The sequence below is a fragment of the Scardinius erythrophthalmus genome (genome assembly GCF_964197995.2).
Source record: "Scardinius erythrophthalmus genome assembly, chromosome: 20".
NCBI lineage: Eukaryota > Metazoa > Chordata > Actinopteri > Cypriniformes > Leuciscidae > Scardinius > Scardinius erythrophthalmus.
In genome coordinates, this window is record NC_138240.1 from 38,699,692 (window position 1) to 38,724,422 (window position 24,731).

Genomic DNA, 24,731 nt, shown 5'->3' on the forward strand with positions numbered 1-24,731 from the left:
CGCAGCTGATAAATCAAACTAAATGATGTTTTTTGAAAATGTATAAATGCAGAAAGTTTTGTGTGATGGGTAGGTTAGTGTAAAGGGAGACAATATACAGTCTGTACAGTATAAAAACCATTACGTCTATGGAAAGTCCCCATAAAACATGGAGACCCAATATGTGGGTGTGTGTGTGTTTTCAAAATAAAAGTTAAATGCACGCAAGGTTCAGTTATTTCAGCATCGATCTGTAAGTGTGTAAAACACACTAGGATCTATATTTCTCATTCCTGTCTGTCTGTGTCTTTCTGCAGTGATTAATGGAATGAAGTGGTGATATGGCTCTGGATATGGAGAGGACAGTCTCTAAAATCATGTTTGACTTCCAGAGGAACTCGACCTCTGATGACGACTCTGGCTGTGCGCTAGAGGAGTACGCCTGGGTGCCACCTGGCCTCAAACCTGAACAGGTAACACACACTTAATCACAACATGAAAGCATTTACAACTCAATTTAAAGGGATAGTTCACCCAAAAATGACTTTTATTCACATACAAACGTTGATCAACGAACACAAACAGAAGCTCAAATGTGTTGCGTGGCGCGAGAGAAGGAAACTCACTGGTTTTCATCCTTGAGCTTCCATTTAACATGTTTGAGATCTCCATGCACATTTGCTGATCAGCATTTATATGTGAATAAAAGCCGAAATTAAATCTGTTCATCCTATAATGTGTTTGTATCTCTTCGGAAGACTTGGATTAAAGGTACAATATGTAAGATATTTGTAATAAAATATAAAATCACTTGCACAGTGTGATGTATTTCCTGCAGTTGTGTACTTACAATATACCAAAAGTTCCCAAAGATTTTTAATTTCAGAGAAATTCCAATTTTAAATAATGGCTGTTCCCTGGTCATTGTCGCCTGTCAGTGATGTAATATCCGCGTTATCCCCGGTTTCCGCTTGTACTGCCATAGTAACCATGGCGACAGATGTGGACAACTGTGTGTAGCAGCGCGCTCACGCTGTTGTTGTTTCGTTCAAACATTATGGACCATGGCAAGCAGACTTTGGGATAAAAAGAGAAATAAAACGAGGATCAATATCGGCGTGGCGTTTTCGAGATGCCGAGAGCTAGCGTCCGCGACTAACTTCGACTTGACTGAGCTTCACGAGTCACGACTTGACAGAAACGCCGCTCTTGCATGTACTTTATTATACAGTGAGCAAATGTACATAAAACTAATCAATGTTATAGAGCTGTTAGAATATGATCAGTGTGTATTCTAATGTTGATCTAGCTCACTGCTAGTCTCATACAGACAAACATTATAACTTTAACACACTCAAATGCAGTTTAGTGTGATAGTGTAGACCCAGTGGAGCAGCGCTGCGTTACCTCACACATTTCCTTGGTCTAATAAACGGACCTGTGTGAGTAGTAATTGAATGAAATGTCCTCATTCCTTTATATCCACGGGACTCGCGTGTAGCGCTGACATCTGTCTCTCATTAGCAATCGCGCCCAGCTTCACACCAGTCATGTTAAAAAACATCAGTGTATTCACTCATCCATAAACATTATTAGATCCTTCGGCATGACGGCAAGTTCCATAATTCCGCTTATGCGTCATCAACCTACACCTTTGTTATTGTAAGAGGCTAGCAACAAAAATACATAGCTTTAAACCGTTTAAATACGTAGCTTTAAACCGCTCCATTCCTATGGAATGCTTTGAAGCATCAGAGTTTTGAGTGGATAGGCTTTCAGTGGAGGGACAGAAATCTCTCAGATTTCATAAAAACATCTTCACTTTGTGACGATGTCATCATGAAATAAATAAATTGCAATGAATTGTTTATCTTTCCTGCATTTATCAGTCATCATTCATCTGTGAAATAAATCTGCGATCATTATCTACAAATATCAAAAATATGTCAATATTCTATGGATCTACAGTCATCGGAATATATTGGCCGAATCAAGATGGCGACGTCTTTAGTCCAGCCCCTAGTTACCTTTATCTGGATGACGTGCGTCACTCACGGCAAGATGGCGGCGGCTGTCGGGTATTGAGTGGTACACGCGGAGCTCTTCTAGAAGACTCCCGCGGCGATTTATTGTTTTATCCGTGGCAAGAGTGCTTATCGTCGGCGTTCTACTGTGATCGCACTTTCTGGATTACGCAAAGGAAAGTATCCTTGTCATTATGTAACTAGCTGACTGTCGTTGAGACGCTGCAGAGAAAACTGTAATGCGAATGTGTAGTTCCAAAACCTGAACTGGATTGACGGAGTGGGAGCCTCCAGCATTGTATATACCAATACCTAAGTCCCGGAAAATGTACCAGACTATTAAAAACGTGAGTACAATTTAGTTTGCTGTGGATGACTGTTTGACTTGACTGTTGACTGTTTTTGAGAAGGGGGTTTATTTATTTGTTCTCTTCTCCTACTTTTACTATTGGCACTATTTTTGCTGCTGCTTATTTATTTTTTGGATTATATCATTGATTGTTGTTTGGACTGGATTAATTAAGTTTCTTTTCTGTAACCTATTTTGTGGCTGGACAATTTTGAACTGATTTTTGTTTTTATTTTTTATTTCTCCTTTCATCTCTTATCAAAAGTCAATTTTGGGACACTTGAATTTGTTAACTTTTGAATATACAGATTTGAATGCAGTTCCATACCTGAGTCCTGTGGTGTTGAATGAGGTGTGTTTTCTACTTAAGAGTGATTGTTATTGGTATTATTGCATTGATTGCTGGTGTAAAATTCTCATCTCATTAAGTTACTGGTTTTGTGTAAGACAAAGACTACAGAAGATCTTTGTACATCTTCTTTACTTAACACTCAAAGGAGTAGTTCACTTTAAAATGAAAATTCTGTCATCATATATACTCACCCTCATGTTGTTTCAAACCTGTATGAATTTCTTTCTTCTGCTGAACAGAAAGGAAGATATTTAGAAGAATATCAGTAACCAGGCAGTTTCTGGGTCCCATTGACTTCCATAGTAGGAAAAAAATATACTATGGAAGTCAATGGGACCCAGAAACTGTCTGGTTACTGATATTCTTCTAAATATCTTCCTTTCTGTTAAGCAGAAGAAAGAAATTCATACAGGTTTGAAACAACATGAGGGTGAGTATATGATGACAGAATTTTCATTTTAAAGTGAACTACTCCTTTAATCCTGAAATCCTGTCTGGCACCCCAGCATAACCCCTTTTTCACTGAAAATGGAGAGTTGAAACATGCCGTAGATACTTTGACTAAGAATGTGGATACTGCATCTGTGAAACAAACAACAGAAATAATACAGCTTATGAGTAATCAGTTTGAGCACTTCAGGGAAGAGTTTAATAACACTGTATTGGCGACTAAAGAATCATCATGTAGAGGTACTGAAAGATTTCAATGCAGTCATGGAACCAATGGCTTATACTCTGGATCTCATACAAAAGTCCACTGATCATTGTACTCAACAACTGAACACCTTTATTGCTCAGACAAGCTCAAATGGTAATTTTACAGGATGAATTTGGGATGTTCTTGGGACCCCCTCGAAAATGAGATGTTACATCTCAAGGGGCTATCCTTTCAATAAATTCAAACTTCACCAGTGCACACAACATTTTCATCAATTAGCTCTGGACATGGAGCTCTCAAGATATCACAGCAGAATTCAGTGAAAGCAAATGTTTCTGCTTCTACTGTGGTGGAAATTACAGCGACTCTATTCAACATTTCAGTGTAGACTGGGTGATTCTGAGCTTAATCACACAAACGAATTGGTTACCACTGCTGAAGGTAGAGGACGTTTTTTGGGGAAACAGCCCATTATAATCCAGTTCCAATGCTTTGGCTGACTAGAAGGCTGTGATGATCCTTTGATCTTCCTGGAGAAATGTTATGATTTCATATTGCATGACTTAAAACAACCACTTGGCAGGAGTTTGAATCTAAGTTTCTTGATGCTTTCTTGTCAGAAGACTATGAGGATGAGTTAGCGGAGTAGAGTGTTCACGTGTACAGCAGGGAGGTGAGATTTTGCTTACATGTACCAAGCTCTGTGCAAACGCTGGAAGCCACAAATTGAAGAGGATGAAGTATTAAGCTAATCTTGAAGAGTATCAGTCCTCAGATGGCAAGCCAACTTCTAAGTAACGGTGTTACATCTGTTGACAATTTAGTCCACCTAGGACAACAGCTGGAAAAGGACAAGGAAACCAACTACAATATGAACAACAACAAAAAAACCTTGGAAACTCAAAGTAACTAGTCCTGATTCTGTTCAGTCGAATAACCCAGAAAATAGCACCAGTACCACAGGACTCCTCTAAAACTCCCTTCTGTTGGCGGTGTAAGGGCCTTCATGCTCCTACTTGTCCACTGGGTGGTTCTGCTAAGAACAAAAACTATAAAGGTCAGCAAAGTTCAAATCCTGTTAAAGGTAACCATGGTAATCATCCAACTGTTAGCACTGTCACTCGTATGTAGTCTGTATACTCACCTACTCATTCTTTCTCAGCATCTCTGCCATAGCAGATTGTTCCTGTAAACATTGACTCATCGCAAGGCCAAGCTTTGGTTGACAAAGGATCTTCATATACACTGCTAAATGAAAAATTGTGGTTAACCATGGGTTATCACACTCAACAGCTCAGACCCTGGACTGAGGGTCCCATTTATCTGGCTGATGGAGGAGCTCGGCAACCATTAGGATGGGGTGAAGTACAACTTGCAGTGCAAACATTAACAGTCACCTTACCAGTGGTTGTCCTTGCCCCACAGATGCTTCCCTGTCCTGTTGTGTTGGGTTTAGACTATATTTTCTTCAGTGGGCTACAAATGGACATCCGGAACAATGTCTACTGCTTTTAGCCTGATGAAAAATATTATTTTCTGAAAAATGATGCTCACTTCCATGACTGGCACAATTCTTCACCTCTTGCTCTCTTTTCTGCTCTTCCACCTCGTACAACAAAGGAATAACCAAACCATCTGCATGTAGGATGCCAAAACACCTGCCTAGATGAAAGAGGAAAGGAACGTTTTCTAATACAACTCAAACAGAACTCTGATGTCTGCACAGATGTTTTGGGTAAAACAAGTGTTTTGACATATCGAGTTTGTTACCCAAGATGCTCCTATAAAACAAAAACCTTGTCGTGTTTCTCCTACAAAGCAGAAGGTTATCAAACAGCTCATTGTTTAGATGTTAGCTGCTGATGTCATCGAGCCTTCCTCCTCAGCATGGTCTTCTCCCGTGGTATTGATTCCCAAGAAAACTGGTGGATCCCGTTTCTGTGTGGATTACCGACAGGTAAATTCAGTCTCTCAATCAGATGCCTATCCGCTTCCTACCATTCAAGAAATTCTTGAGTTTTTGAGTGGTGCTGTCGTTTTTTCCACCTTGGACCTCAACAGTGGATATTGGCAGGTTTGAATGGAAGAGGACAGTCAAGATAAAGCTGCCTTCATATGCAGTCAGGGCTATTTCATTTCAAGGTCATGGCTTTTGGCTTCAAAAATGCACCAGTGACATTCCAGCGGTTGATGGAGAGAGTCCTGGGAGAACTACAGGGATAGAACTGTTTCGTCTATTTGTACGATATAATTAAAATGGAACAGCACTTCCAGGACATCCAGGCTGTTTTGGATAGATTGAGGCCCACCTGACTGTTAATATGAAGAAAACACATTTCTTCCATACCTCTCTGAAGTTTCTCGGCCACATTGTGACTGCTACAGGAATCAAGGCAGATCCAGAAAAAAATAGAGCAGTTCAAGAATTTCCTGTGCCAAAAAACATAAAGGAACGAAGATGAATGAAAGTCTCATGGGATTAGAATGACATGATTTTAATTTTTGGTTGAACTAACCTTCTATATCTGTAATGTGACATTTTCAGTTGAAAAGATGGTATTCCATGAGAAAAATACTAAAGGCAATGTATGGCAAGATTTGCTCCTATCACAAAATTGTTATATATCTTAATTATACTATGAGAAAAATAATAGTCACATTTTTCCTAATTGTGTAATTTTTTGTTTGCTTTTCATCATTTGTTCATTTTGTTGTAGTGAAATTCAGTTTAATTCACATTTGTTTGTATAACTTTTTACATTTCATTTCAAAACAGCTTCACAAGAAATGCTTGTTTCTATGTTACAATTAAGAGTAATCTGTTATCAGAGGTGGCTGTGTCCAAGTAATGTACACGTCTAAAATGTACAGTTTAAAGGCAATGCAGATCATGCAGTTTGCCAACTTCATATATTAATTTAATCAAAAACAATGAGCATGTTAAAGCAATGATTAAATGTTGTGATTATAATACTTACAATATATAGAACCTTTGGCATTGGTGCATGTTGATTCAGAGTTTGCATCATCTGAAGTCCTGGCAGGGGTCAGCGTCATCTCTTCACAGGTGTTGGGTCATCTGAAGTCCTGGTAAGAAGCTGGTTCCAAAACTGGAGCTGGTGTAATCTTAAGAAACAGAAAGTAAATGGAGAATAATTAATCCTAACCCTCTGGGGTCTGAGGTGTTCTGACATGCTCTGACATTTGTGCTTATTTCTGTTACTTGTGACATTTTCATGGCTAAAGTCTGACAAACTCTACTACAATAATATGTCAGCAGCATGTATGTAAAAATTTGTAGTTTTTGTGATTTGTGAAAAACAAAAACAAAATTGTCACTGAAATAAGGTCATGAAACCCATACTGATTATTTCTTCACAAGACTTTTGAAAATTGTATCACGTAGCCTATAATATTTGCTCCAAAACTATGTGAAAATCATCCTGACTGCTCATTCAGATAACAATAATATACTGATTTAAAATTTGTAAGACATGTTTTGTGTAAGAAAGCTTTATGCGAGGAGGTGTGAATCATCCATACATAATCCAAAGATACACAACAAAGGACAAAAAAAGCACATTATTGAACACACTGATCTAAATTTCTAAGGTGTTAGATTTTTCATTTACCATGTTCATGTACAGAGTCTCATGTGAATGTTGAAGTCTCATCAGTGGGGCATCTGGTCCCTGTAAAAAAATCAAATAAAAATAAAAAAACAGCTGTGAACATGCTGATATCAAGAGAAACTATAGGGCTGCATGATTTTGGGAACACATATTAGATTTTTCTGGTTTTAATTGTTTAAAATTTACAAAATACACACACACACACACACACACACACACACACACACACACACACACACACACACACACACACACATATATATATATATATATATATATATATATATATATATATATATATATATATATATATATATATATATATATATATTATATGTATATAAATAATGAACACCAGGTTTGTTGTGCCTTGTAGGCATAGGCTACATTCAGTGCTGCATAAAATAATAATAACAATAACAATAGCCTATAGCAGGCGGCCTATACATCTTTAAAAAAGGAACACTTCAGTAACACTACACTAGAGAAAAATATATTGATTATCATATGTTAGTTCAAATGTTTACAATCGTTATGACGTTATGAAATGAGATTGGAGTAAAAACATGAAGCCTAATGTTTGGTGCGTTTTGCTTTTCAAATGCACAGTGCGACTAACTGCAGAGTGCAGAGAACATTTACTGAAGCGATCGAGACGCTCCAAACTATGAAACATTATTGTTTCCACATTATACATATCTACGTTTGAGCAGATATCCACAAACACAGTATTTAACAGCAAACACTGGTTTAAACATTATAATATTCACTTTTATCATGCTGTGTTTTATTATCGAACATAAAAACATCCTTGTGTACATGTATATAAATTTAGCATTGAAAGGTTGCCTTCCTGTCTATAGTTCATATTTCAACATGTTTCTGTCTATATATAGATACATATACATGTACATGTATGACATTAGGCTTCATGTTTTTATTCCAATCTCATTTCATAACGTACATTTTAGTCTGGCACCAGTTTAACTAGTTGCTACAATGTAAAGTTTATGCAACAATAACATGCTTACTATTATGAGTGGAAATTTCTTACCTTAAAAATCTTTCTCATCTTCAAATAGCATTCTTCTAATTCTTCTGAGGTAAATCCAAGGTAAACAGCCCAGCACAAACACAGTCTTCCAAACTCGATGAAAAGCAGAGGAGTACGTTACTGAAGTCTCTTATTCTTTGTTTTGAGGTAATGAGGGCGTTTACAGACCTGTGTTCCTTCACGTGGACTATTTGCATGTCAATCGCGTGTGGGTGTGGTCACATTAGAGTTAATGAGGACGCGTTTGAGAAACTGTACATGTTGTTGCTTTCATACGAATTACTTAAACAGAGAATATTTGTTTTTGAAATAATTTACATCATTTAAAAATGGAGACTCCAAGCTTTGTAAAGATATATGTCTCAAGTCAGTGTGACAAGCATTCGCTGAATTACAGGTCATTTTCTGTCGCGTTTCACCAGAATGAACTTCACATTGAGAGAAACGGGAGAGCACGCATCATGTTAAGTTTCTTTATTTTACAAAAAACACAACATTTTGTTTTTATTATGAGTGTACACAAATAAAAGAAGACATTTAACAGTTTTGAATGATGTATAACACTTATATGTAAGATCAAAATCAACAGAGTATTTTAAAAAAAGCGAGCTGGTATCGCCAGCGCGACCTCCGACCCTAGGGGGTTAATCTAGATCTCTTTAATATTGATTTAAACTGGGAGAGTGAGTCTGAGCCCCAAACATGATCAGGAAGGCTATCAGAGTTTAGGATCCAAATGTGAAAACGCTCTCCCTCCTTTAGTGGACTTAGATACCCTAGGTACTACCAGAAGTCCAGAGTTTTGTGACCTTAAAGAACGTGATGGATTGTAAGGCGATAGAAGATCGGTTAAATACACAGGAGCTAAAACGTTTAGGGATAGGTCAGTAGTGATACTTTGTAATTGATACAGGACTTAACAGGTAATCAGTGTAGGGATGATAAAATTGGTGTTATATGATCATATTTTCTTGGCAAGAACTGGTCAGAACTTTAGCAGCTGCTTTTAGGCTTCAAATATGCAAGCTTAAAGGGTTAGTTCACCCAAAAATGAAAATTCTGTCAGTAATTACTCACCCTCATGTTGTTCCAACCGCGTAAGACCTTCGTTCATCTTCAGAACATAAATTAAGATATTTTTGATTAAATCTGAGAGTTGTCTCACTCCTCCATAGGCTTTCAGAGGGACCGAAACTTGCTGGCCCAGAAAAGTTATTAAAGAGATCGTTAATATTGTCCAAGTGACTACAGTGGCTCAATCTTAAGTTTATCAAGCGACGAGAATACTTTTTGTGCGCAAAAACAAACAAAAATAACGACTTTATTCCACTATTCATTTCCTTCTCTCTGAGCCTCGAGTTAGTTTACGTAGTGTTTTTGCGTATCGCGTCTGTGTTACACGTCACCACGTAGGCTCACAATTGGCCGAAGCGGGTCATGTGTGTGATGCGTGATGACGTGCAACTCAGACGCGCAGCGCAAAAACACTACGAGGCCCAGAGAGAAGGAAATGAATAGTGGAATAAAGTCGTTATTTTTGTTTGTTTTTGCGCACAAAAAGTATTATCGTCCCTTGATATACTTAGGATTAAGCCACTGTAGACACTTGGACTATATTAACGATCTCTTTAATAACTTTTCTGGGCCAGCAAGTTTCGGTCCCTCTGAAAGCCTATGGAGGAGTGAGACAACTCTCAGATTTAATCAAAAATATCTTAATTTGTGTTCTGAAGATGAACGAAGGTCTTACGCGGCTGGAACAACATGAGGGTGAGTAATTACTGACAGAATTTTCATTTTTGGGTGAACTAACCCTTTAAGCAGAATATAATGTTTTATTTCTTTCTTTTGATTTTGAAATTAAACTTGACAAGGATGTATTCTGACAGGTTTCATTAGATTCACTCGTAGAGATTTAGATATCAATGATCTGTGCTTCTGAGGGAAATAGAGACAGATGAGGATCGCTGAGCATGTCTGATTTGCTGTTGAACATTTCATTGTGGAACAGATGGAAAGGAAATGGCTCATGTCACAGAACCTGTGTGTTTCTCTCTCTCTTTCTATCTTTCACACACACACACACACACACACACACACACACACACACACACACACACACACACACACACACACACACACACACACACACACACACACACACACACTCACACATACACATTTTTAAATATTTGATATCGAAATTAAATATCATGCTTTTCATTTTAGATGCAATTCGAATTCTCAATTCATCTCAGTTCATCTCTAAGCAATGCATCACACACATTACACAAAAACAGCATTTCCACACCTGTTTGGAGGTTGTTTTTTGGGAACCTGATGTGTCTTCTCCTTTAATTCGGTTTGCTTTGGCATGTATGAACACCGCAGTCACGCTCCGATCCGCACCATAATAATGAGATTGATCATGGTTAAGATGAGGTCTCTATCTGAGAACCTCTTCTTCTTCTCATGGCACAGTAAATGTTGCCTCGCTCTCCTCAAAAAGTTGAACAGTCCGCCTGGCTGCTTCCAAGTGTTTCTGTTTCAGTTTTCTCTTTAAATCACCCAGCAATACAAGTGTTCACTGCTGAAGAAGCAAAGGTAGCTTTAATCATCGCTCTGCTTCAAGGAATAGCTCTGTACTGGGCACATGCTTCTTGAGAGCGAGACAGACTCCATGCAAGAGGTCACAAAACCTGCATCAAGAAAACCTTCAGCTGTTCATCACCAACACACACTGATTCTAAGCTTCCCCTATCTAACCCATCATGATCCAGTCATCTTCTAGAAAGGAGGGTGAGATTTTGAAATCGAGCAATTTCTGTCTTTACACCTGCAATAGAACCGTGCTTCCCATTGTATATATCTCCGCTGCAGGTCTCCATTTTGTCTCTCCATTAACATAAAAACTAAACCTGGACTGTCACTTCGGTCGATGTGCCTATGTTTATCATGACCTGCATGGGGTGTTCAACAAAGTCAACTACCCAAGAGGAAAACCTATCCACTGTCAATATCTGAAACCAAGGCCAAGGAGGAATACACAGAGGAGGCATTGCATCTGAGGTTCATTCATGTGTTCATCTACTTCTCCAGCTGCGACAAGTTTCTTTTCCTAGTGGAAAAGAAGGATGAGTTCTTTGGTCCATGTATTGACTAGTGTGGTCTCAAGGCTATCACCATCTAGTGCCTGCTGCCATTGAACAGGCCATATCCAAGCTGGAACTTTGCAGTGCCTACAACCTGATCCGTATACATGAGGTGGATGAATGGATAACAGTCTTCATCACCAACTTGGCCATTATGAATGTATATTGATTACATCTTGATTTATTCCCCTCATTAGAGCCCCATCTCAAGCAGGTTCATCTGGTGCTCCAATGTTTGGCTGAAAATCATCTATTTGAAAAGAAAGAAAAATATGAGTTCCATGGATAACCCTTAACATCAAGCAGTGGTAGACGTATCGGGAGTGGGAGCGGTTGCAACGGTTGTCCTTCCAAAATGTTTCCTTTTCCTTTAGCCCCAAACATTATCAGGAAGGCTATTTCAGAGTTTAGGAGCCAAATGTGAAAACGCTCTCCCTCCTTTAGTGGACTTAGATACCCTAGGTACTACCAGAAGCTCAGAGTTTTGTGACCTTAAAGAACGTGATGGATTGTAAGGCGATAGAAGATCGGTTAAATACACAGGAGCTAAAACGTTTAGGGATAGGTCAGTAGTGATACTTTGTAATTGATACAGGACTTAACAGGTAATCAGTGTAGGGATGATAAAATTGGTGTTATATGATCATATTTTCTTGGCAAGAACTGGTCAGAACTTTAGCAGCTGCTTTTAGGCTTCAAATATGCAAGCTTAAGCAGAATATAATGTCTTATTTCTTTCTTTTGATTTTGAAATAAAAAAATCTGGAGATCTGTTAAATTGTAAGGGCATCTCCCATGCACAGATTTTCTATAGGATTAAGGTCTGGGCTCTGGCTGGGCCATTCCAAAATATTCATCTTTCTTTGGTGAAGCCATTCTTTTGTTGATTTAGATGTGTGCTCGGATCATTGTCATGATGAAAGGTGAAAGTTCTCTTCATTTTAAGCTTTCTAGCACAGTGGTTCCCAACCCTGAGCTTACGAGCATGCAGAGGTACAGCATAGAGGTTGAATGAAAAGGTTACAGGTTCAAACCAGATGAGGGTAATTAATTACTTACTTTTACAGATACACATTTTATTAAAAAAATAAAATACTAAATGAACTGGGAAATTAACACAATTGTTGTCATTTAATCTAGCGCAACAACCAAATTTCCCTGCATTGTGGGGTCTCACAATCTATACCCAGAAGCCTTTGTGCTTGAAAAATATAATTATGTATGCTTAAGCAATATCTCAGAAATAGCACTATGTCTAGGCAATATCTCAGGAATATCCAATGGTGATTGGGATATTGCTATCTGAGCACCAATGCTTGCCCAAACATACCAAATCTTTTTTTTCAAGCATAAGCACATATGAATATTCCTCCATTGTGGGAGCTTGTAAATCTGGTCATTTTTGTGTTTATAAGTTATTGTTTTACATGAAACATTGGGATATAGGGACCTACTTTATATTTGACAATTTTTCTATGTACTTGCATAAAAATTGCCTTTTTCAAAATAGGCTGCTTATTGTATAAATACATGTTGTTTCATTGTACTTCTTACATTTGAAGTACCTGCTTATAATTTCATATGTAGTTACATTATTGATGGTACCTCAACCCTAAACCTACCCAACTGCAATAGCAGCAAATAGAAATCTGGCAAGAGTTTAAAACAACATGCAGGTTTTTAATAATAACATGTATGTACATAATAGTTAAACTGATCCATATGAAGTTATGGGGGACCATAAATTCTACAATAAACTTAAAGTAATAGTTTAATTAAGAAAATCATTATAATAATAATATATCGAAATGTGTTTTTTTTTCCGAAATGTTTTTTTTTATTCAATCACCCCCACAGTATAGACAAGAGAATGCAAAATAATATTCTATACATTTTCATCGCTTTTGTTTAGCATTTCTACAAAACAAATATTAACCTTTGATTACCTGAGGCATCTTTTCCAAAATTGTATTGTCAAGATGGGTTATGGCCGAAATGAAGACCTACACATTAATCAAGTCCCCTTAGTTTTACACAAAGCTTTCAACTGGTTTATGCAGTAGTCAATAGAACAATTACAGTATATGCACAATATGTCTGTGACAAAACATATTCCTAAGTGTTCATATGAATTATGTGATCCATTTGCCTCTGTCTGTTTCTGTTTGCGTGAACACAGGTTCATCAATACTACAGCTTTTTCCCAGAAGATAAAGTCCCTTATGTGAACAGTATTGGTGAAAAGCATCGAATCAAACAACTCCTTCAGCAACTGCCACCGCATGACAATGAGGTTTGTTAGTACAGTCATAACTCAAAAAATTTTAATACAAAAATGCATAACAATAGCACGTACCAATTGCACATTTATTCTTTAATTTCTCCTTCAGGTTAGCTTGTCTCTACTCATCTTAACATTAGACTTCAAGAAGTATGCAAAATTATTTCAACCCAATATGGATGTTTTTTTTTTGAGAAATAGAATTTAAATATAATTCATTAAAGATTACATTCTTTGTTACAAGTCAGAGGCCAATTACTGATGCTTAGATGCTTAGCTCAGTTAAATTAATATCTGTTCTCTTTCAGTCAGTCACGTTCAACATTACCTCAGAACGACTGACGAATTGGGATCTCGCCTGAGAGTCCAATCACCTTAGAGTGTAACTAAATGAGCCAATACACATTGGCGTACAGCGATGCTGACGTCTCCATTCCCTCCTTCAGGGAATGGGGGTTACAATAGTAACCTAGACGTTTGCTAGACATACAGTCGTGCTCAGAATTAATCATACCCCTGGTAAATATGATCAAAAATGGCTGTAAAAAATAAATCTGCATCGTTTATCCGTTTGATCTTTCATTCAAAAAATTTGCAAAATCTTAACCTTTCATTTAAGTAAAAGAATTGAAAGTGGGGGGGGGGGGGATCACATTATAAAATAAATGTTTTTCTCCAAAACACGTTGGCCACAATTATTCATACCCTTTTATTAAATACCTTTTTGCAATCTCCTTTTGCCAAGATAACAGCTCTGAGTCTTCTTCTATAATGCCTGATGAGTTTGGAGAACACCTGACAAGAGATCAGAGACCATTCCTCCACACAGAATCTCTCCAGATCCTTCAGATTCTCAGATCCATGTTTGTGCTTCTTCTCCTCAGTTCACTCCACTCATCAGGTCAGGGGACTGGGACCTGGCAGAAGCTTCATGGCAGAAGCTTCATTTTGTGCTCCCTAACACATTTTTGTGTTGATTTTGATGTTTGTTTTGGATCGTTGTCCTGATGGAAGACCTTGGCCCATTATAAGATTTCTAGCAGAAGGCATCAGGTTTTGATTTTTTATCTGTTGATATTTGATAGAATCCACAACGCCATCTATCTGAATAAGAAGTCCAGGACCTCCAGCAGAAAAATATGCCCACAACATTAAAGATCCAATGGTATATTAAATTGTACACATGGGGTACTTTTTATCCTTGTGTGCACCAAACCCATCAAACGTGTTTGCTGCCAAAAAGCTCTTTTTTTAGTTTCATCTGACCACAGAACCCTGTGCCGTTTGAAGATCCAGTCGTGTCTGACAACTGAATTTGCTGGAGTTTGTTTTTGGAGGAGCGAGGAGCATTTTTCTTGAAAACCTCCCAAACAACATGTGGGGATGTAGGGGTTGTTTGATTTTTTTTTTTTATATAGGCTTTCTGACCCCAAGACTCAACTAATCTCTGCAATTCTCCATCTGTGATTATTGGAGAGTCTTTGGCCACTCAAACTTTCCTCCTCACCGTCCATTAAGACAATATAGACACACGTCCTCTTCTTGGCAGATTCGACACATCTTTAGTTGATTATAAATTCTTAATTATTGCCCTGATGGTCAAAATGGGGATTTTCAATTCTTTAGCTATTTTCTTACAGCCACTCTCTATTTTGTGAAGCTCAACAATCTTTTGATGCACATCAGAACTATATTCTTTGGTTTTATTCATTGTGATGGATGATTCAGAGAATTTGGCCTTTGTGTTTCCTCATATTTAAAATTCTGTGAAACAAGAAGTCATAGCTGGACAATTTCATGTTCCTAGTCACCCTGGAAAAAAAAAGGTAAATATTAATGGGAATATACTTCAGAGATATTTTATTCATAAAGAATTCTAGGGGTATGAATAATTGTGGCCAACGTGTTTTGGAGAAAAACATTTATTTCATAATGCGACCCCCCCCCCCATTCTTTTATTTCAATGAAAGGTTAGATTTTTGCCAATTTTTTAAATGAAAGATCAAAAGGATAAATGATGCAGATTTATTTTTTACAGCCATTTTTGATCATATTTACCAGGGATATGATTAATTCTGAGCACGACTGTATGTGCTTGTCAGAAATCAATAATCTCCACTGGTGCTGAATGCAACATTTACATGAGTATGAGTGTAAATGAAAAGAACTCGTCTGGACTGACTCCACCTTTAGTACTCAACTTGTGTCCTGCATTACAACTGTATACATACACAAATAACTGGTGTGTTACTTTGGTCAGAATTATCTTGTGATTTTTAAGTCAGATCCCAAGCACTTTGATAAAACAGTTGCCCCAATTTGCACTGTATTGTCAATTTTTGAAGTAATGTCATGTTTTGATGTTTTCTGGGTCTTACAGAATCCCTATATTTTTGCCTGGTTTTTCAACCGTCTTGTCCAATAATTGTAAATGATTTACACAGGGCACTACGTGGACATAAACATAAATTATAGCCAGTTTCTGGTCTTTTAGGAAACTGTGTAGGTTTAATTCCCCATTTGCAGTTTTAAATGCAATTGCAACTGTTTACAGGTTAAAGATTTATTAATCTACAATCCTGGGATCTACAACAAAATATATGTAAAATTGTGCTTCATAAAACAAAACACCACTTGATGCTGTATGTTATAGGGATTTTACCACAGGTAGGGGGTTTTCTTAGGCAAAGTGGAGTAAATATTATACAAATAATATACACAAATATTACAAAAAGCATATTTATTAATAGCAATAATCTGAATAAATAATACCTGTGCAAAGAAATGTGGTTCATTCATAACTTCATCATAGCTGTTTATGACTGAAAAGCAAGGTTGCTACTTGGCGCATTAGAACTGAATGTGCAGTCACAGGTGTATGTTCATCTGCATTTTATAACTGCATTGCATGAGGCTCATCCAATAAGAATTCAGATGATCTGTAATGATGCTTGCTTACTGATGATACTTTCTGATGTCAGGTTCGGTACTGTACCTCACTGGATGAAGATGAAAAGCGGGAATTGAAGATCTTCAGTAACCAGCGAAAGAGAGACAATCTAGGCCGAGGCACTGTCCGACCTCTACCCCTCACTATAACTGGAGCTGTATGTGAACAGGTACATGCCAGTACTAAATCACAGCAAGCCAGAGACAAATGTTTTGGTATATATTTCAGTAATGATTGCATGTTACACTGCATATTATAGGCTGCACAATAAAGGTAGGGACACACCAAACCAAACGCCAAAGAACTAGCACTGATGAAAGCCGACTGTGTTGTCTGTGTTACTGTTGTCGCCTTAAAAAGTCTGTGCTTGAACGAACCGAAAGGACTACAGGCGACTGCCAACTAGCACGTGCGTTCCGTGCCTGTGTGTAAAGGACATAACTGTCTATTTTAGTAGATATGTTCGTCTACATTCGTCATTCTAACTTGGAAAGCGAACTAAGACTGCATGTATACAAACCATAAGCAAAGTAATGCTTGCTTACCGTTCTGAATATCAAAATGATAATCACGTTCTGTATTCCACTTCACTCATTTTATTATAAAAATATTCGCGTAGTGGAATGCTCAGTTAAGATGACGTAAAATTAGACAGCCTTCTGTCTGTGGCGTCATGACTTCTTTGCTCGCTTTCATCACTTTTGCTCTTTTTCTTGTTCGCTAAACTGAACCGCCAATCAGAGTTCTCTCTCTCACCGACGGCCCGATGCCGATTCTGTGCTGAATTGGCCAAAAAAAAAACTCATAGCGTCCGACTAGAGCCAACAGTGCGGAACACAGCGAAGTCGATCAGCGCTCAGAAACGGAGAAGGTGTGTCCCTGTCTTATGGTGCAACAAGCAGCAAATGACAAAATGTCCCTCTCACACAGTGCAGGGACCAGATCAATGGTGGCGATATTGCAGTGTTTGCCTCACGGGTTGGCCATGGCCTGTGTTGGCACCCCCACTGTTTCGTGTGCAGCGTGTGCTGCGAGCTATTGGTAGATCTCATCTACTTCCACCTGGATGGCAAGATCTACTGTGGCCGCCACCATGCTGAACGAATTAAGCCACGTTGCTCAGCATGTGATGAGGTAAGCTGACCATGTGGAATCCAAGCATCTGTCCAATGGCCGAAATCAACCTTTATTCTGTTTGCATTCTTAAACATTCCAGTGGGTGACCTGTGACATGTCAGTACCCAGAAGCCCTGCTTCAGAATATAAAATCCCTCACATAAATTGTGAACACAAATGCACACACGCATGATGTTAATAAATCTCTCTCTTTTTGTAGATTATCTTCGCAGATGAGTGCACAGAAGCAGAGGGGCAGCACTGGCACATGAGGCATTTCTGCTGTTATGAGTGTGAGGCTCCACTAGGTGGTCAGCGGTACATCATGCGTGAGGGTCGTCCTCACTGCTGCAACTGCTTTGAGTCACTTTATGCAGAATACTGTGACTCTTGTGGAGAGCACATAGGTAAGGGAGGGCTTCCTTCAATCTGCATTTTTCCTCATGCTTCAATCCACAGAATTACTGCAAGATCAAACTAGGGCTGCTTTTACACTGCAAGTCTTAATGCAGAGATCTGGGGCCATATTCACAAAACATTTCATCTGACCACTATAGCCCCTTTCACACAGAGATTCCGGAAAATACACGGATAAAGTGACCTGGGATTCGACCCGGGTTCGTTTGATTTTGGTTCATTCACACTGCCAGTGATTTTCCATAATCAGAGAGTGCGTTCACACACAACCCGAAAAAATCCCGTAAAGACACGTGACATTGATGTGACTTATAATGTCTCAGCAGCGTCTTACACAGCTGGCAAACGATCCCGGCTTCAGCGTCATCACTACGACACGGCATTATTACAGCTTTTGTTCACACAGCGCGCATTCCGGGACTGAACACGGCAATGTTACTAGGTCCCCAACCCGGCATCGATGCCGGCATCAATCCCGGGTCGTGTTTGCGTTCACACAGAAGGCGTTCTGGCAATTTCCCGGCGCTGTGTGAGAGGGGCTTAAGAGTTCTCCGAAATGGCAGTGAAAAGTCTTAGTTAACCCTCTGGGGTCTAAGGTGTTTTTGGGGTCCTTGAGATGTTTTGACATGCCCTGACATTTGTGCTTTTTTCAGTTGCTTATAAACATATTAATGGCAAAGGTGTAATTACACTCTATTCAGCACAAACAGGGCTACCATAATATGTGAGCAACATGTACAAGTTTTTATTTTTGAGATAATACTGTTTATACATGGTTATTGAAAAAACAAAACATGAAAGTTTCTGAAATAAGGCCACAAAACACATACTAAATATGTGTCCACAAGACTTGACTAATGGATGTTTTCACCTAGAATTTTTGTTTCAAAATGATGTGAAAATCATCCTGCTACTCACAAAATTTAAATCAATGTATTGTTTTATGTGAATAAGACATTTTTTGTTTAGAAAGGCAATATGTGTGGGGGTGTGAATGATCATGAATAATCATTCAGAAGAAAATTACCTGCATAATGAGCTGCATAATGAGCTTTTCAGTCAGGTATGTCCCTGAGAGGGAACTAAAGAATGTGAGGGCAAAAGATTATATATTGCTTTTGCTTGTAGTTTACTTAGAATATAGTTAACAATTTAATCCAAATAAATGAAAGTCAAAAGCACATTTTGAGTACACAGTCATACCTGGAAACAAATCCTGTTCAAATAGGCTATATGGGATTCTACAGAATTGGTTCAAAGTTAGAATTGGAAACATCATGACATTTTTTGTCTTTTTCCACAAATTTTGTATGCATGCAAAATGTATAATATCCAAGGTAAACATTTCTAGTAATTATGCAGGTAATTATCATACTGTATTTTCAGAAAGTTTTTGAATATTTATCCTATCCCCAAATTTGTCACTAATAAAACACAATAATACATAATTTAATGAGAAGGCTTATATTGACCTATTAAGACTGTGTTTACATCTACCTTGTAAATATATTTTTTGCTATTTTATTAAAAAGTTTTCAGATGTAAATCCACAACAATTACAAAATATTTGTAATTACAATTAGACAACAAAAAGCAAAAATTGTCGAACAAAAGCTTATTTGATGTACATTTCTAGTAATAATTTGGGTTTGGGCTAAACTCCTCACTCTCGGCTGGGGATACGGGAATAACTCTGGGTTTGGGCTGAACTCCTCACTCTAGGATGGGGATACGGGAATAACTCTGGGTTTGGGCTGAACTCCTCACTCTCGGCTGGGGATACGGGGATATCTCTGGATTTGGGCTGAACTCCTCACTCTCGGCTGGGGATACAGGAATAACTCTGGGTTTGGGCTGAACTCCTCACTCTCCGCTGGGGATACTGGGAATAACTCTGGTTTGGGCTGAACTCCTCACTCTCGGCTGGGGATACGGGGATATCTCTGGATTTGGGCTGAACTCCTCACTCTCGGCTGGGGATACTGAAATAACTCTGTTTTGGGCTGAACTCCTCACTCTCCGCTGGGGATACTGGGAATAACTCTGGTTTGGGCTGAACTCCTCACTCTCCACTGAGGATACTGGGAATAACTCTGGTTTTGGCTGAACTCCTCACTCTCGGCTGGGGATACTGGGAATAACTCTGGTTTGGGCTGAACTCCTCACTCTCGGCTGGGGATACAGGAATAACTCTGGTTTGGGCTGAACTCCTCACTCTCGGCTGGGGATACGGAAATAACTCTGGATTTGGGCTTAACTCCTTAATCTCGGCTGGGGATACGGGAATAACTCTGGATTTGGGCTTAACTCCTTACTCTCGGCTGGGGATACGGGAATAACTCTGGATTTGGGCTGAACTCCTCACTCTCGGCTGGGGATACGGGAATAACTCTGGATTTGGGCTGAACTCCTCACTCTCGGCTGGGGATACGGGAATAACTCTGGTTTGGGCTGAACTCCTCACTCTCGGCTGGGGATACGGAAATAACTCTGGATTTGGGCTTAACTCCTTACTCTCGGCTTGGGATACGGGAATAACTCTGGATTTGGGCTGAACTCCTCACCCTCGGCTGGGGATACAGGAATAACTCTGGGTTTGGGCTGAACTCCTCACTCTCGGCTGGGGATACGGGAATAACTCTGGGTTTGGGCTGAACTCCTCACTCTCAGCTGGGGATACGGGAATAACTCTGGATTTGGGCTGAACTCCTCATCCTCGGCTGGGGATACAGGAATAACTCTGGGTTTGGGCTGAACTCCTCACTCTCGGCTGGGGATACGGAAATAACTCTGGATTTGGGCTTAACTCCTTACTCTCGGCTTGGGATACGGGAATAACTCTGGATTTGGGCTGAACTCCTCACCCTCGGCTGGGGATACAGGAATAACTCTGGGTTTGGGCTGAACTCCTCACTCTCGGCTGGGGATACGGGAATAACTCTGGTTTGGGCTGAACTCCTCACTCCTTATGGAGGATCCCTTTATCACTCTACAGATTAAGCGTTGTTGGGAAAATTCGGTTCGCGTATCTACCCCGAGGTGATAAAATTCTGTATCAAAAATGTTAAGGCCAAACAAGTCGTTTTTTAAGGCTTAGTTTGTAGGGAATTACAAACCTGCGCACATATATTCAAACGCGCATACCAATAGACTGAACTTGTAATACGCATGTGCACGCCATCAGCGTTCTCACAGGTTCCGCGTTTAAAGTCTGTGTAGAGTTTCCTGTTAAAACGGTGTCGTGTTAGCGGCCCCTAAGTTAATAACTAATGATCGTTGCAACAGAAGTGAATGAATCAAATTAACTTTAGCTGGAAAATAACTTTATTCAAGAACTGCTATTAAGCCAAAACAATCTCTGTTACTTTAAACTATCCTTGTATCTCTGTAAAGACACTTTGGAACAATCTACATTGTTAAAAGCGCTATATAAATGAGGATGACTTGACTTGACTTGACTCTCTGCTGGGGATACAGGAATAACTCTGAGTTTGGGCTGACCTCTGAACTCGAGAGACCTCGATCCCCTTGGACAGCACGCCAAACACGCTTATATTTTTTTACTCTATTCGATCAGTTGTAAGTGTGAACTCGTGAAAAAAACTGCCACAAGTAATCGGTTGTTATTATTATTATTTCTTTACAAAGTTTTTTTGGGGCATTTTACCATAGATTAAAATCTATAAATCAAAATATGTATTGCATTTATGAAGAAAAGGTTCAGCACCCATGGCTCTATCGCTATTGACTCAATGGTGTCCAATGTAAGTAAAGTAGCGAGGTAAGATTACATTTATTTGAATGAATTAACAAATGAGAGAGAGAGAGAGAGAGAGAGAGAGAGAGAGTGAATTACCTGTGTGCATCTCTACAGTGTCTCTATATGTAATATGTCCCTCTGTCCCGATTTTGTACATTTTAAAGTAAAATACATCAGTCTGGTGCACTTTGAAAGTTTAAGATTAAGAGCCAACCCAAGTTCAGTGTGCAAATTTAACAAAGAAAAAAGTCGGTGAATAAATTTTTACCTGAACTTTAAAGGGGACTCAAACCTCTTTTTAGTTGATATAGAGTCTCAGTCTACATTACACACTGGTGTTTTAGGAAGCCAAACAATTAGAATATAATAATAATATTATTAATAATAATAATTATATATTACTATTATTATTCCCATGACAGTAATATCCATATATTGTAAAACAAATTCAATGTTAAATAAATGAAAACGAATATTTCATATTTTATTTTACTTTATGCCACTATTTCAGCTCTAGATAGTTTTCACCTCAGATTTGAAACTGAAAAAAAAAAAAGAAATTGGCCATTCCATTTTATGCGCTGTTGTTGCATTTTTTATATCTTTTAAACCAGCTGTTTTGCACCTTTTATTCACATACATAAGTCATTTGATCAGCTAAACAGAAATAGCTTCAAAGATACATTACACTCACAGTATGGATGGACTGGATTTGTGTCAGAGACTTTTCTGAATAGCAGGGAAGCGGCGCACCTGACACTATAGTTCACATGACAATTCATTACATTCAGATTGCATTTATACTATATGCATACATGCTTTTTAGAATACTTTTTAACAATTGCAAAGCAAGTTCCTCATCAAAACTCATCAAACAGTGCCATGTGGTATCTTCTCATACATTAAGGCCACACAGTCTCATGGATAATGTTTCATGACCTTTGTGTCACCAGATCCTGTTTTAGTTGATTTTTGTCAGTCGTTGTCTTTATATACCAGTGGATGTCTGTAAAGCTTTAGCGATATTCAATATTTGGATTTTTGTCATCTTCCTCTTCTGTTTGGATTATCTTCATGCCTGTTTTGTGTTTCACCACAAGCTCTGGTGGTCCTGGAGCATAGACAACTGCTGTATGCATTCCCATGCACGAAAGCCATCTCGAGGTAATTAGGGATTGGCATCTAAAGTTGCGGATCCACCGAGGATGGCAGGACGTGTGGCTATAAAAAACAAGTCTGGTCAGCACTTCCAAGTCCGGTGATCCCGGAGGTCCTTCCACTGCCATGCTGCCTGTGATGGCTACCACCATCTTGTGTGTTTGGGCCACACAGGTCTCTCAACTCTCTGTTTGGCCTGTCACAGCCAAGGAAGCCATCTTAGAACTCTCTGTCTGCTCAGCAAAGGAGGTTGTCCCTGAACTCTGGGTCTTCTCTCGGCTATGTTACTTACATGGAAGCCATCTCTGAATTCTCTGTCAGCCCTATCACGGCCAAGGAGGCCATCTCTAAACTTTCTCTGCCCATTATCATAGCCACGTAGGCCATCCCTGAGGTTTCTATGCTTCCTGTCTCGGTTCTGCCAGCCACACTGTGGTCTCTAGTTCTGCCGACTTACCAGAGGTCTCCACCATGGTCATCAGCATCGTAGTGGTTTCTCTTTCTGCTGGCTCCAGTCTGGGTGATGTTCAGCTCCAGCATGGTAGTCCACTGTTCCATCAAGAAGGGTCTGTCTGCAGACCATGCCCCTGCAAGTTATGCCAACTACTACCAGTTACACCTTCCGCAAAGAAACAAGCGTGGGTGTCATTGACTAAAACAAACTATGTATGACACATTTGTAAGGCTTACTTAGGCCCTGTTTACACCTGGTATTAAGATGCATTTTGGTCGATCGGATTACAATGTAGATGCATCTGACTAATGAAAATACACATAAGCTTTCAATTCCCCCTTTGATTTTTGATCACAAAACAAACTTCAATAATCATGTATACAGCATGCTGCATACAGGCTCCATTACTTAAAATGACAGTATAAGAGATCATGGTGAAACTTTGCATTCTCTTGAATTCTTAAATCCTCTGTAAACTTTTATTTTGAAGTTGTGATCTTGTGATAGCAGCAGAAGTGTGGTGTTCTCTGGATGTTTAGATGTGTTCAGCTAGGTGGCCAGTACAGTGCGGTCTAGGCATTGAGTGTCTTTGCTCATCCTCTGGAACACCAGAACTTCTGCAATCACGCAAAATGTGGGAAATGTATCTTTCTAAGGAAAAGATTTTAAACCAATTATTTCTAACTGCCAGTAAAACTGACCCTATTTAATATTGGCAGGACACTACTGTGTTTATCAGTGGTTGTATGTTTATATCTTTGTCCTCAGGCGACAAGCTAAAAACACTAGTCCTGCCATATCTGAACTCTGATAAACACTACTGCCATTTAGCTCTCATTTCTAGGTAGAAGGTGTTTCAAATTCCAATGGCTTATGTTAGTCCACTCATGTTTTTTCTGCACCTTAACTGCTTCATCAGTTACTAAGAGATCCTGAAGTGGGCTTTCCCTCCTGGATTCTGGGGATGACATTGGCATACCAAAAATGTATTCTTGGCATTTTGTATTGCCAGGCTGAGTCTTTCATCAGTATGAACATGGCTGCCAGATGTTAGATTTTCATTGGACATGGGCAGGCCTGTGACAGAGCATAGTCCAATTTCCTTACTGCATTGCTCATCATTATGCAGTTTTGTTTTAGCTTTCATCAACGATGGCATTTATTTTCTGGAGGCTTCATCTTGAATCATTTTACACTGCAAAACTGGTTGTGTGTCTTGCTGAAGTTGTCTTAATGCCACTGTACGTGCACCTTTCTCCTTTACTGCTTGTTTATCATCTTTTGCTTCAGTTGTTGAGACTTCTGTTTATTCTTTTACTTTTGTGGTAGTGTCTCCATTTGTCGTTTTTGCATACACATGAAGTCCATCAGTTGTTGGCTGAGATTTCACTAGTT

General features: G+C 38.9%; 1 protein-coding gene across 1 annotated transcript in view; it reads left to right on the forward strand.

Moving 5' to 3' along the window:
- Positions 1-320: 320 nt before the first annotated feature.
- prickle2a (prickle homolog 2a) overlaps positions 321-24,731 on the forward strand; it is a gene marked incomplete at both ends in the record, with an annotated part of 39,780 nt that continues 15,369 nt past the window's right edge. The window contains 5 exons of the mRNA XM_081348497.1: positions 321-452; positions 13,380-13,493; positions 16,463-16,600; positions 17,362-17,565; positions 17,768-17,954. Of these exons, the coding sequence (XP_081204623.1) occupies positions 321-452; positions 13,380-13,493; positions 16,463-16,600; positions 17,362-17,565; positions 17,768-17,954 (775 nt within the window). The remainder of the gene's footprint in view (positions 453-13,379; positions 13,494-16,462; positions 16,601-17,361; positions 17,566-17,767; positions 17,955-24,731) is intronic.